The sequence below is a fragment of the Phoenix dactylifera genome, chromosome 3, assembly GCF_051530095.1.
Source record: "Phoenix dactylifera cultivar Ajwa chromosome 3, Ajwa_hap1_PhDact_Kaust_v1.1, whole genome shotgun sequence".
Classification (NCBI taxonomy): domain Eukaryota; kingdom Viridiplantae; phylum Streptophyta; class Magnoliopsida; order Arecales; family Arecaceae; genus Phoenix; species Phoenix dactylifera.
The window spans coordinates 41,679,485-41,692,990 of record NC_143192.1 but is presented as its reverse complement, the minus strand read 5'-3'; the positions used below and the strand labels follow the sequence as shown (position 1 = coordinate 41,692,990).

The 13,506-nt window shown below is 38.1% G+C and overlaps 2 protein-coding genes across 2 annotated transcripts; both read right to left on the bottom strand.

Annotated features, from left to right (window-relative positions):
- Positions 1-205: 205 nt before the first annotated feature.
- On the bottom strand, positions 206-2,164 carry LOC103698273 (uncharacterized). Its single transcript, XM_008780266.6, has 6 exons — positions 1,561-2,164; positions 1,352-1,466; positions 1,204-1,285; positions 1,021-1,072; positions 766-820; positions 206-674 (listed from the first exon to the last, which is right to left on the bottom strand). Exons 1-6 carry the CDS (start codon positions 2,059-2,061, stop codon positions 499-501), a joined length of 981 nt encoding a protein of 326 aa, XP_008778488.4. The 5' UTR covers positions 2,062-2,164; the 3' UTR covers positions 206-498.
- A 1,945-nt stretch (positions 2,165-4,109) lies between these two features.
- LOC103698272 (uncharacterized) lies at positions 4,110-11,932 on the bottom strand. Its single transcript, XM_039123517.3, has 2 exons — positions 11,549-11,932; positions 4,110-5,331 (listed from the first exon to the last, which is right to left on the bottom strand). Exon 2 carries the CDS (start codon positions 4,972-4,974, stop codon positions 4,297-4,299), a length of 678 nt encoding a protein of 225 aa, XP_038979445.3. The 5' UTR covers positions 4,975-5,331; positions 11,549-11,932; the 3' UTR covers positions 4,110-4,296.
- Positions 11,933-13,506: the final 1,574 nt, after the last annotated feature.

The following is a 13,506-nucleotide window of genomic DNA, read 5'->3' as shown; positions in this document are numbered from 1 at the left end:
CTGATTGATTTTAATCTGCTATGATGCGAAACAGTGTCCAGTTATAATTATTTAATACAATTGGCTTTTCAACACCTAAAACTTTTTCACAGGTGAGGATTAAACTGCTAAACCGTAAATGAGGGGAGCCACAACATTACCTGCAAAAAATATTCTCGAGCAAATCCATCCGATAAGAGGGACATGGAGTAATGTTATGCTTGCCTTTTATTTGTTTCAAACTTTCAATACATTTAATTTCTTTTCATTTCTTTTTTCTTTTTTTTTTGACTAAAGACACTGTATGAAGAAGATTCATGACAATTTCAAATCCGAATAAGCATGAAAAGAATGATGCCTGGAGAAGCAGGCCAAGTAACAAATAACAATGTTGAGCTACTGATAGCCTTTCACAAGCCACCTTTGCCACCTGTTCTTGGCGCATTTGTTGTTCTCTCATTACTGGAAATGTCAAGCAGCAATGGAGATGACAGCTAACGAAAAACTCTTGCATGGCATTCACAGAAAGTGCTTTAGAATTTTCTTTAGTAAGTTGAGCACGTAACCAAGCCCTCGAGCCACATATCTCCAAAAATTGGTGTAGTACACCAAAAATGGAAGGATCAGAGGCTCTACAAGCATCTTGTAAATCCTCATGAAGAAATGAACTATTGCATCAGGCTTGCGCAGGAAAGCTGCAGTTCAAATAATAGGCATGAGTTTCAATTGCCGTGACTGTGTTTAACTGCAATTCAATATAAAGATAATGCAAGTGAAAGGACATACTCTGAGCCAATTTAGGAAACTTGTCGAATAGTGAAATAATTATCTTCATCATTTCCTGAATTTTCAGTAAACAAGCCTACATCAGTAGATTTCAGTGGTGATGGTTGCTTTTTTTTTTTTTTTACCTTTTTTGACTACCTCATTCGGTTTCATGATACAGAGGTGCACTCAAATCACCATGTTTTGAACTAAAGGTCAACCTTGCCTGGGTTGCAGCCATGGCATCTAAACTATATTCTGTTTGTGTAGGCTTACCAGTGCAAGATCACCTATTTTCATTGGTGGCTCGGTGAAGACACGAGCTTCCCTGCAATACATGTGAACGTATTATGATCCATAGATCAAAAAGCTTATGGTGGGTGCGGTTGTTAAATTTCAGTGTTTATTGCTTGTTATCCAAGTTGGAAAGAAAAATAATCAAGTGAACTTGTTAGCTACTTGATAATCAGCTCCTCTCCTTTCTTTGAGCATTTATAGAAGCTGCAGCCTTTGCTGAGGGGGATGAACTCATTCTTCCATTCTGCAATAATAATATGCTATCAGAGAAATTTACATGCAGTAGCTGGATGGATCAAAGAGGTCTTACCTAGATGCCATGTTACTGCAACATTTAGCTCCTTCCCTTCAAACACCCCATCAACGACGAAACTCACATGTTTTCCCATGGCTCCTGTCAGTTCTTTGAAGTAGCGGCGGATCCTCTGCATACAAAGCACAGAAGTCCTAGTTCTTACTGCATTTCTGTCAAGCACATCACTTTAAGAGATCACGAGGAGCATGGATGAAGTATGTGACCTTTCCTTCTAGTGGTTTAAAGTATGTCAAATCCTCGAAGACACAGTCATCGGAGATGAGCCGCTCTAATTTTTTGAGGTCCTTGTCATTGATAGATGAGTAGAATTCGAGAATTGCATCAGATAGAGGTGAGTCTGTGGAATTCTTCAGAGAATGAGGCTCCTCTGGTCCCATTAATCTTCTGACACAGGGTGGTCTCCATATGTTAGTCCTCTTCAAATATGCTGCTCTTCCCTTGTGTTTATGATGAGGCCATTTCTCTGGTTTAAGAGCAACGAAGGTGCGGCGAGCACTGGTTGGTCGAAATGACCCATTATTGATATTCTGACTGAGTTTTGAGCTGAGAGCTGGAGTTTGAAGGGAGGCAGAAGCCATTATCTGGCGAATATAGATGAGATGAGAATTGTAGCAAAAATATTTGGTTGGCTGATGACTGTCTAATAGGTTGTCAGGGAGGAAAAGAGTAGGGGAGAGAGGGAACGGAGGAAAGGATAAAGACATGTCTGCAATGCATTTACTTAGCTGGTGGTTCAAGAATATTTTGCTTTGGTGAAACTTACGCTCCTTGCAGACGTATTCTGTGCTAATGGAATGCAGCTTTACTTAACGTGCAAGAGTAAATCTATGATGCCGATGACCAATATTTTGAAGTAAATCTGATAAATGTACTTTCAACTATGTTTTAATATAAGATCATTCTTTCCTTCTCTAACTTGAAGTTTATAAAGATTATATTTATCTGTAGAAAAGAAAGATATTAGTATAAGAAGTGAAGGAGGTGCCTTTTTTCTCCTGCTGAGAAGGGTTCCATGAATTGGGGTAGTGTTTGAAAGGTAAAGGATGGAGATGCATGGGCTTCAATCAGGAGTTTGCATTATATGTCATATATAAATGTATTGCATTATACATAAACAGATGATGTTGTCAGTAATAAGCCAATAAAGAGAAGTATTTCCTATATTATTAAGTAATAACCTGACAAACTCATCGGCATATAAATTTCACTTGGTTCTTGAAAATGCTGGGGATGGTAGAGACAGCAAACAAAAGTTACAAAACCAGGAAAAATAGATAAGAAAATTAGAAAAGGTGTAGAATATATTAATGTGGGTGGCCTCCCTTCCTTTCTCTCTCTTCTCTCTCTCTCTCTTAAAAAAAAGGAAAAAAATGAACTCAGATACGTAAAACCAACTGCAATCCATTTCCAACTTGTCAAACATGAATACAGGTGACTACCAGAAACCCATTGTTCCGTTGAATCTGTGATCAAGACATAATATTAGTAATCTATGACTGCTTTTGGTGCAACAAAATGTCGCAAGTCCTACTGAAGTGGTTCCAAGTTGTACCAAATCTACTTGAATTTTTCTCTCCACCAGACAACATGATAGGGATGCCACTGCTACTAATACTCTTTTTTTTTTTGCTCGTAAAACCCATCACATCACATTTCTTTTTATCCCATTAGTCCATTACCTGTCATAAAACTATGCAACAAAATACCTATTTATATAGAAGATCGAATGGTAGGTCACAAATTGGAAAATTTTGCACATACTCTGTTCCAATTTGTGACCTACCATTCCAATAAAACGATAATAAATCTCATTGTTAAATTCTTTAAATTTTAATAATATTTTTGAATATTAAATATTGATACAAATATTATTAATATAAATAGAAAAGTAAAATATTAAAAATCAAGCCTTCACCGACAAGCTACATGTCTTCTTTGAAGCAATTGTAAAGAGAGAGTCATGACCATCTTATATACTTCATATCAGGAAAATTCATGATTTGGAAGTTCATTTCAAAAGCTTTCAGCATCTCTTCAATTTCGGCAATGGGAGTGTGTCAGCTCCATGATCACCAATAGATTCATTGATCAATGGCTTAACAAAGGAAGACATGATAACCCTGCCTTTGATGAAATCGACAATATGTGGAATTTCATAGTTTGAACACAAAAAAAGAAGCGCAAGATAAACACAATCATGTCACAAAATGTAGTGTGTTTGGTTAAAAGTTTTCTTGTCATTTTGCTTTCATTATCGAATCTATCAAGCATCAGAGAAGATAATTTCCCTCTTTCCAAGAGGAACCTGACAATGTATCAGGACCTTGGGAAGCCTCAAGAAAATTTCTATGAAGAGATATATGTTAGCTTCCAAACTGGTGCAAAATCTAATGGCTGCATATAGAAGACCACCAATCTGTCTGCAATTACACTGACAGTTGATTTCCGAAAAATATAGATGTTAAGTTCTCATGAAGAAAAAGTAAAATAAAGAAAATTATCGTAGGGGAACCCTGTGAAACTTAATTCCTAACATCAAGCACACTGTAAACATCCTCAAATTCCCTGCTCTTAGCCCCTCCTGACTAGGGAACCTAAGCAGGGATTGTGAATATGTAAGAGGATCCATCCTACATTGTTAGAAATAGCAAAGAAAATGTTACCGATGATTTATATGTTCCAATATGAAATTTTAGCATTATAGTATCGAAGTAAAATTCATCATCGATTAAAAAAAAAGAAGTAAAATTCATAGTGCAGAAACAGGTCATGCTATAATTTTTCAGAATCATCTTACAGAAAGATAAAACTCCCTGATGACTACAGGCAAAAACTCCAGGCATAACACAACAGTAGCATTCAGTATCAAGGACGGACAGCTTACTAACAAACAAAAGCACACTGGAGATGAGTACATACAAGTCTGCTAGATAATCCAGTTAAAAATCAAAATAGAGATTGGCTCTGTCACGCAAAGCATTCCCTCCCAACATCCTATCGATGACAACAGTTGCAGCTCGGCGGCCAGCAATTGGATCCCATTGTGAGTTTTCTGCTATTTGCAGTGATGAGACAGCCTGTGCTGCTAGAAGGCCTGCTGAGATATCTGCTCCTTGACCTGCATGTTTGTAATAAGGCAATTGCAATTCTCTTGCATGCATTCCAGGATACAGCGATCGTCCACTCCCCAAGTAATTCCATGTGCACCAAGGGCCATAAGAAGCAGATAATGATCCTGGTCCTTCAGCAGAATTGCTTGCAGTGCTCTGATATCCCATGAAAAGGCCAGTGTTGCTGGAATGGTCTAAAGAATTGAATCTTTTATTGTTCTTCAGCATGATCTGGCATGATTCATCTGCATCTTCCTCCAGAAGCACATGCAGAGCAACAGCTTCTGCTATTGCAGCACCTTCCTCATCCAGACGTTCCTGTTCTTCTTTCTTCTTCTGTTTCTTTTTCTCCAGTTCAGACCGAATGGCTGCAGAAGCTGCAAGTGCTTTCTCCAGGCGCCTTCTTTTCTTCTCGGCTTGCTTCAAGCGATCAAGTTCATTTTTGGCCTGCTTTTTCTTCGCCTTCCTCACATGCTGGGATGCTTGACCATGTCCAACTTTCTCCATAACTGTCAATCTCTTTAACTACTGACTTTGCTTATTGTCTTCAAAAAAGAGTATATACTATGACAAGAAAACAAAACTGAAAACACATATCTGCTCTTACACTAATAGGACTAATTAATATATGCTATCACAGATCTACACCCATTCAGGCCTGAAGGAGTATCTCATCTTGCGAACAATGCAATCCCAGACAGACACAACAGGAGAAAGCAGAAGAGAGAAATGATAAACCTTGATCGATGCATATCTTATGGCATTTTGCCCCAGCTTCTCATAGCCCATGGAGCCACCCATTCTTAATCTCTGATTTTTGCAAAAAGCTTGGACTTTTTGACCATGCAGCTCAAGGCAAAACTACTGCCAAAAAGAAGAAGAAGAAGAAGAAGAAGAAGAAAGAGAAGAGAAAGAATACCACTGTCAAGATCTCCTGCACACAGTCTGTAAAATAGACTACAGCCAAAAGGAGTTGAAATGAATGCTGAAAGAACTCTTCTATCAACACAATTAATAACCACTCGAAATAAGATCTCAATATAGCACAAAGACTTCCCCTCTATATTACAGACTTTTCCAGGTTTTGAATGCTTTGACTCAAAAGTTGTCCACTTAAATCTTCTTCTTATGCTTAATATCTGATGCAGGATATCAGAATGCAATCCAAGCATCCTAACTTTCTTAATTGTTTACTGTCAGAAACATTTTTCTATTAACTTCTTTTGGAGCTGGCTGCTCTGGCAGCCCCATTGTTTGGTACTAAGTGCCCCTCCCTCATAAGCAATTTAATTAAAGTTACCACAGAGTCCCACCATTATGAAATCCTCAGACTGGAAGGAACTTTTCTTTCTGGGCAAGTGGATTAATTCTATGATGCTTGTGAAAAGGTTCTGCCATGTTCTGTAGATCCTCATCCTGTAAACACTTTGGCATGGGTATATGATATCTGAGTGTCTCAGGCACGTAACATGTCAAGTTGTCAACCACCGGAAAACTCCATAGAGGGCAATTGCATGCAAAGGCATATCAACTAAGAAATTTTATTTGACCTAGAATGTAATAAAATGCATGAGCAAGGTCTTGTAGTGATTGTCTATCAAATTTGCCTATATTGGATATTTAATAACCTGTTTATCAAACTTTACATCGAGGTTTTAAATACCATGGGCTGGGGCCATCCCAGTTTTCTCATGAAATGAGATGCCCAGCATTCCAACACCTGAGATAGTGGATGTCTTGAATCAACCTGGTCCATTTTCTGACTTGTCCCATCCCTATGACAATGGGAAGCCTCGTCGTCGCTCTGATATTTAAAACCTGGCTTTATGTCATATAGATCAACCATGAGCAAAACAGGAACAATATATGATTCTCCCATTGGATAAGAATTCCATTCAAATTCCAATATGGGTCATCTAGGTGATCTCTATCTTTTCTTTTATTTATTTTCTTTTCTTTTCCTTTCTGAGAACAATAGTGGGAGCATGACAACTAGAACTACCTAGCTTAACTCTTGCAAAACCTCCTAACAAGAAGAAGACGGATGCTACTACACTATATACCAGTTTGCATATGGCATCTATAGTTTCCTCATCTCAACACTACTTTAGGATAACTGCTGGTTAAGGCTGCAAATGGGTCGGGTTGACCCATGACCCGACCTGACCCGACCCGCTTAGACTCGACCCAACTCATTTTAAAGAATCTGTAAGGCTGGTTTGGGTCCCACAATTAGACCCATTCCACATTCTGGGTCAGGTCTAGGTTTATTAAATTTTGACCCAACCCGACCCGTTTGTTATTTGGGTCTAAATTGGATCTTATTATCCATTACCTGATCTGAACCAAGTATACTTGTTAACCCATGATATAAATAAAGCGCGAAGGCCGGGGTGGTGGTGGGGGGTGAGCCTGTCTCTCCCAACCTGGTGGAAACTCGATTTCCCCAATTTTTTCTAGTTCCTTTTTTAAAACTCTAGATTCTCCATTCTTTTTGCCTTTGATTAGCTGATTCTACAGTCCCCCACCACCACATCTCAACGGTTTGGTCCTTCGCCCTCCCCCTCCTCCACCACGTCGATCTCCTAAAGGATCTCCACACTAGTTCGACGCTGTTGGAGAACACCAGCTTCGCTACTAATTATCCGCACCAGTTCAAGAACGTTGGAGAACAGTAGCTTCGCAACTAATTATCCCCTCTCCTATATTCTCTCTGTTCCCCTTACTTTGCTTGGCACTCTTAGAATGTGGCCATAGATCTTGCCCATGTCTCCCATTCTCTCCATTTTCCCTTTTCCTCTTTTACTTCCCCAAGTACCCATTCTCGAAGCATCTTTCTTTTTGGAGGCAAGAAGCAAAGGGAAAGGGTGAGAGAGGGTTTAGAATGGGGAAGACAAGCCTCTTGGCTTCTCTCTTTGCTTATCTCTCCTCCTCTCTTCTCCCAATCGAGGCGAAGACCCCTGCCACTTCTTCACCTAGAACATCACCTACGGTGACATCTAGCCCCTCAGCATCAAACAACAGGTCCCCCTCTCTCTTCTTCTCATTTCTTAGTATTTTCTTCAAAATGAGAGAACTTTTTGTCAAAAAAAATTGTTCTTTGCTGGTAGATTGCAGGGAATTTTGATCAATGGCCAGTTCCCAGGGCCTCAGATCGAGATGGTCACCAACAACAATCTCGTCATCAACAACTTCAATAGCTTACCTGAGCCCTTCCCTATCTCTTGCTTGATGCTCTCTCTTCTCGTCTTTTTATTTTTCCCATGAAATTAAAGTTTCTTTCATAAATGTTATGCTTCTATTCATGGAGGTCATTTGGCGAGATCGAGAATGCAAGATCCATATCTGTATTTTGTTTGTAACAATATGAGTGATCTATTAAAATAGAGTGGTGGGAATTAACCGCATGGAAGGGATGCGCCATCTCTGGCTATCGCTTAATGCAAGATCCTCATTCATGGAATCAAATCTATTGAGTCCTAAGAACTTTAGAACTTCATGACTTCAGGCATAACTATTAGTGGGTGATATTTGACTTGCATATGGTGACATATAGTTGTCATGTTGTTGCAGTAAATCTATAATCAAAATTTACAGTTATGATTTCTATTTTTTTCCTTCGAATTATATTTGGATGAAGTATTTAATGAACCCTTACATCATGATATTGAACAGTACTTCAACATGTGTACCATAAGATGTGACCATAGCATCTGAGACAATGGTCCTAAGTCACTTTACAATTTATTTTTAGAAAACCTAGTCATTTAAGACAAATTATTTTATTAATACTATGTTGCAACTTGCAATAAGCATTTGAGATACCGATCCAAAGTAATCCAAGAGCAATGGTTACTATGATGTTAGCTTGAATGAAGACACAGAAATTCCACGGTGGCTAATAATAGTACTTTGTAACTTGAAAATAATTTTTGAGAAAAGTAACTTGAATTTATTTGGTGATGCAAATAGGTCCCTCCAGGCATGCCTATGGTGAATGCCCTTGCAAAGCAGAGAACCATGCTGGAGAGCATCCTGAGGGCTTGCATTGGCCTGGCTCCTGAGAATAACATGATCCTAGAGTATAAGTGAATCCACCAGAGAAAGAAAGAGGGTGGGTAAGGGGGTGAAGAGGGGGATGATGGCCCTTTTTTGTTGTATGGCTTGCTTTGTTCAAACTGGGCCTCTTTTCTTTTTTTACTTGTGTGGCCATTGGGCCTTTTTTCTTTAGCCGCTGAAGTCTAACTAGTGCAGGCAAATCCCATTGATGTATTTTTCAGCTTCAAATTTAGTGGAAGCCATTATTATAATTGGACCTTTTTTGGGAAAAAGTTATTTTTTGTGACCTGTGACTTTTATAATGGTTTCATGCATTCCTTGTCATTCCATGTTTTTATTTTTCAAAGAAGCTCAGCTTCACATAAGTACAATAATTAGGTGTCATGACTTCTTTTTGTAGAATTATGGTTCAGACTTTACATTGTATGACGTGACCTGACCCAACCCGAATCCGAATTTTTCGGATTAAGATTGGGTCATACATGAACCCGATCTGACCCAAATGACCCACTGAATCTAAAAATATTGGTAGTAGACCCGACCCGATCTTCTATTGGGTTGGGTTTGGGTCAAACATTAAGACCTGAACAAGAAACCAGGTCGGGTTGGGGTCAATCATTCTCTGGTCCGAGACCCATTTGCAGTCCTACAGTTGCTCATCCTAATCCCTTCTCTTTCTCTCTCTACCCCTCTCTCTACCCCTAACCACCTTAAAAACCTGGAGTTTATCCACCTCTCCTCTCATTTCAATGCCACCCTCCTCTTCTAACTCATAACCACAACCTCCTCTTAATTCCATGTTCCTATTTCTCTATGCTCTCTCCCTCTTATCTACTTAACAATGCATACCTTTCTTTTGTTGGGGAATAATTAAGTAATAGATGATATAACTATCGCACTTAATTTCTTATGCATTGTTTTTCCTAAAACATATCCTATTGCTTCATTTATTAAAGTATAACTTTCTTCTTTATTTGTAGTTCTTATTTCTATATAAATATTTTTTCTTATAAAATTGTTCTTTGCCCTTTTTAAAATTAACATGCACTGCATGTGTAAGTGGACTAAATAAAAATATTATCTTTGCAGCATGCAGCATAGACAAGTCATTAGCTAATTATCTACTTTCAAACAAAAAACAATCTAATACATTAATCATTAATTTTCCAGAGTTAAAGTGTTGTTTGCCATTTTCAAGTACTGAAAGTTCTGGCAATGAAAGATATTGAAAAGTGAATTGGCTATACAAAACAGCCATTACCCTCCCAACTATTTGATCAAGTACACTTGATAATAGCTTCAGCATCAATGTTGTTGAGGGCGTATGTGCAGCCCCATTGCCTCACCTACCTCAAGGCAAGGTGACGTAATCAAGGTCAAGATGCTCAAAAGGCATGCCTCACATACATGTTCAGACACAAAAAAGGGCATGCCTTTGTGACTATATGTTATATGTGAATGTGGATAGCTGAGTGTATTGTGTGGGTGTGTTATGTGCTGTGTATATATGTATGTATGTATGTATGTATATATATATGCACACACAAAAGCATATATTTATGAATGTACAATGTATTCATATCACAAACATAAACACATATATGTACAATATGTACATTTATTTACAGAATGTATTTATATAAATATAGGTGTCTGTGTGTGCATAGACATACACATATAGATGCATGCACACACATGTAGATACATATATCTATGCACATATATACACAGATATGAGCGATTGTACACGCACACATGCATGACACACACAAGCCCATGGATATGACTGTCTATAACCACACACCCCACACCTGCAAGCATGACACAAACATGACTTGGTGCGCCTTCAGCCTTTAATAACTTTGTGAACACTAGATAAGTGTGAGGAAGCATAATAAAGCAAGGGAAGGCGTTATTTAGTCTGCGTACAGGTGGAGGATAGCATCACACTCACCTCCTTCCTTACTTCTTATTGTGCTATCTGCAATCAGCATAATCAAGTAGTCCTTCCTCATGATTTACAATGCAATATTCTTTTAGCCAAACTAGTCCAGCCAAGCCTTGATGGCAAGATATTTTGGTGCATGATTACGTCAAGAACTCACTATCTAGTTATTGGATGATTGAATAGACTTAAGAACTGCATAGGACATAAAAAAACAACTACCTTCATTTTTCTGCAATTCAAAATCCCAACACCAAGCATATCTCAAACTCAGTTGAGATGTTTGGGACTATCACACTATAACAAATTCTGATATCTCACAATCTTGGTGATGAGTGAAAACAATGGTTGCATGTATGTTTCCTCACAAGTTGCAACTATAGGTAATTGGATTGGGATTTCACCCATCCCATCATTTTGACTCTCTGGTGGGGATTGACATGGCGTTGTTCTTTTTCACATTACTCATTTAAAGAATCCAGATGAGTTCTTCATCAGTTGGCACTCTTATCATGCACACGTAGATTTACAAAGATAGCAACCGCGTTACGTGCCTTAAGAGGAGATCATTACTGGTGAGCATGATCTTCCCCAATGATACCAACTTTCCATGCCTTACAGCGTGCAATCCCAACCTTCTAGCCATATAAGCTAATTACTGACGCACCGTCCATTTAGCATACAGTCTTTCCATTAGTTAGAGCATGCAACGCAACAGCTTCCCATCTAAGTACGGTAGCTTACCTGAAAATTATTATATATATTACATAAACTCTTGGAGATCTCGGTCTATGCACACGAACACGTAATTCGATCCAGAAAATCCTACATTCACCCTCTATAAACCTAAATTCAGCTTCCACGGGATGAAATTGCTGGAAACCCTAATTCTATCCAGAAAAATTAAGTAGCAAAAGATATGAAAGCATGCTTTAAGAACATCCGATTAAGAGTTCAGGAAATAAAGATCTAGATCTAAAAGAAAAGAACTGAAATTGAGAAGTATGAAGACGGGATCGAATTGGAAGAGAAGGCGACCTTGACCAAAAACAAGAGAGAAGGCGGCTACGGTCGTACCTTAAGAAATTAAGGGAAAGTTAGGCGGAATCGGCCCCTCTCCTTCTTCATAGCGAGTAGAAACCACCAAGAAACGATTGATAAAAAGAAATTGGGGATCGAACTGGTATGGAATTTTACGCGTTTGGATCGTCGCCGAACCAAATTCCACAGGGAGAGAGAAAGCGGAGTGTGACGGTGGTTACAGTCTTCGTATATAGAGGACAAGACCGACGGCATGCGAAGGGCGTGAGCAGTGACCGGCTAGAAGCAAACCCCACGGAAGGGCATTATCGTAGTCTGCGCTTGCGGCCAGGGTCGCCTTGGTCAATTAGCAGCATCAAGAACGGGCAAACTCACATGCGCTGCCGGGGCCGCCTGGTTTCACGATACCTGTTTGGTTATGGAACGTAGGCGGAACGGGCGCCTGGTTTCGTTATCTCGCAATGCCCGTTTGCATGATCCTGGGCTCATTAGAGGATGGCAGGCCCAGCTCGGCCCATATTAATTACATCTCTTCTAGCCCATTCTCTCAGGGAGAAAAAGAACTCTGCATGCCCCTTCTTTTATATTTATATATATATATATATATATATATATATAGATTTTTTTACATAAATATCTTCTAAAAATTTAAATTTGCGTGAATACCCTCTTAAAATTTATATTTATTTCTGTACTCTTATAAAAAAATTATTTTTACACAAATGCCCCTAATATAATAGTTTTCTAACACCGTTAATAAAAACCATATTTATTTTAATTAAAAATAAAGTAAAAATTTGATATTATTTTTTTGTCTTCCAACGCGATTCTCTTATAAATATTTGTTTTTGCACATCTATCTATTAAAAGCATTTTAGTCATTTTAATTTGAAACTGTTAATTTTTTAAGAGTGTTAGATGGTGTGGATACATATGTAAAAATAAGGATAAAAAAGAAGTAGAATAGTAAAATAAGTATTTTATGAGGATATATATATATATATGTGTGTGTGTGTGTGTGTGTGTGTGTGTGTTTTTGTAAATATCAATTTTAAAAAAATATTTATATAAAATTTGATATTTAGAAAAATATTTATGTAAAAAAAAAATTAACAATATCTCTTTCTGCAGTATTCGGGCTTCTTCTCTCAACAAACCACCTGGCCCTCTTTCTCTTCCATCTGCTCTTCTCCATCCCATGAATTTTGCTGAATGGCACAGGATTATGCGAAATGATGTGACAACCATGATTTGGGTGGAGCCCACAGGATATGCAAGCCGTATGATTTGATAAGCCTCGTTTGATCATGACCGTTGTGCCATTCACGAACGACTGTGGTTGATAAGCAGGCTCTCTTCAGTCCAACAGTGATCTGGAGGAGATCCAACCTCATGAAGTAACAAATGAAGATTGCTTTCTTAAAACAGATAAAATTCATATAAACTTATCTATGAGTATTTTATGGTTGGTTATAGTTTTATTGCTTGATGAAATGTCATGTCATATGTTTGATGCAATGTGAAGAGGTATATGATATTACTAGCTAGAGCTTAAGAGCCAAGGCTATTTGATTGATGCAATCCAAATGTTGAGCATTATAATGATGTATTTTGAGCGGTGTTCAAGTTTTATAGTTTTTCTTTTTCACTCTTTTGAGTTTTATATATTGTTTTCCCCATTTTGAGTTATTCTAAATATAAAAACAACCAACAAAGGAAGTTTCTTAATATTTTAGTCTCAATCTTGCATTAATAGGTTTTAGATGTTGTAAATTCATCAACTATCTCCTTCTCGTTTCATCTCTTCAACAAGGCTATTTAAACCTAAACTATGTATACTACGTGCGTTTGTGGAAAAAAAAAAAGAAATAAAAGGAAAAGAAAAGAAACTGGCAAATGAGTTCTTGAAGGAAGAAAAGAAAAAGTCGGAGAAGGTAACAACTGGGAAGCTTTGGTGGCGTTTGGCAGTCACCGGAAATGAAGGAGGAGGCGGA

Excerpts from the sequence above, each read along its gene's own strand:
- LOC103698273 (XM_008780266.6), bottom strand. The coding sequence starts at position 2,061 with ATGTCTTTATCCTTTCCTCCGTTCCCTCTCTCCCCTACTCTTTTCCTC. Across the intron at positions 1,467-1,560 it reads TTAAACCACTAGAAGGAAAG|AGGATCCGCCGCTACTTCAA; the intron begins GTCACATACTTC and ends CTTTGTATGCAG. Across the intron at positions 675-765 it reads GTTTCCTAAATTGGCTCAGA|CTTTCCTGCGCAAGCCTGAT; the intron begins GTATGTCCTTTC and ends TTTGAACTGCAG.
- LOC103698272 (XM_039123517.3), bottom strand. The coding sequence starts at position 4,974 with ATGGAGAAAGTTGGACATGGTCAAGCATCCCAGCATGTGAGGAAGGCG.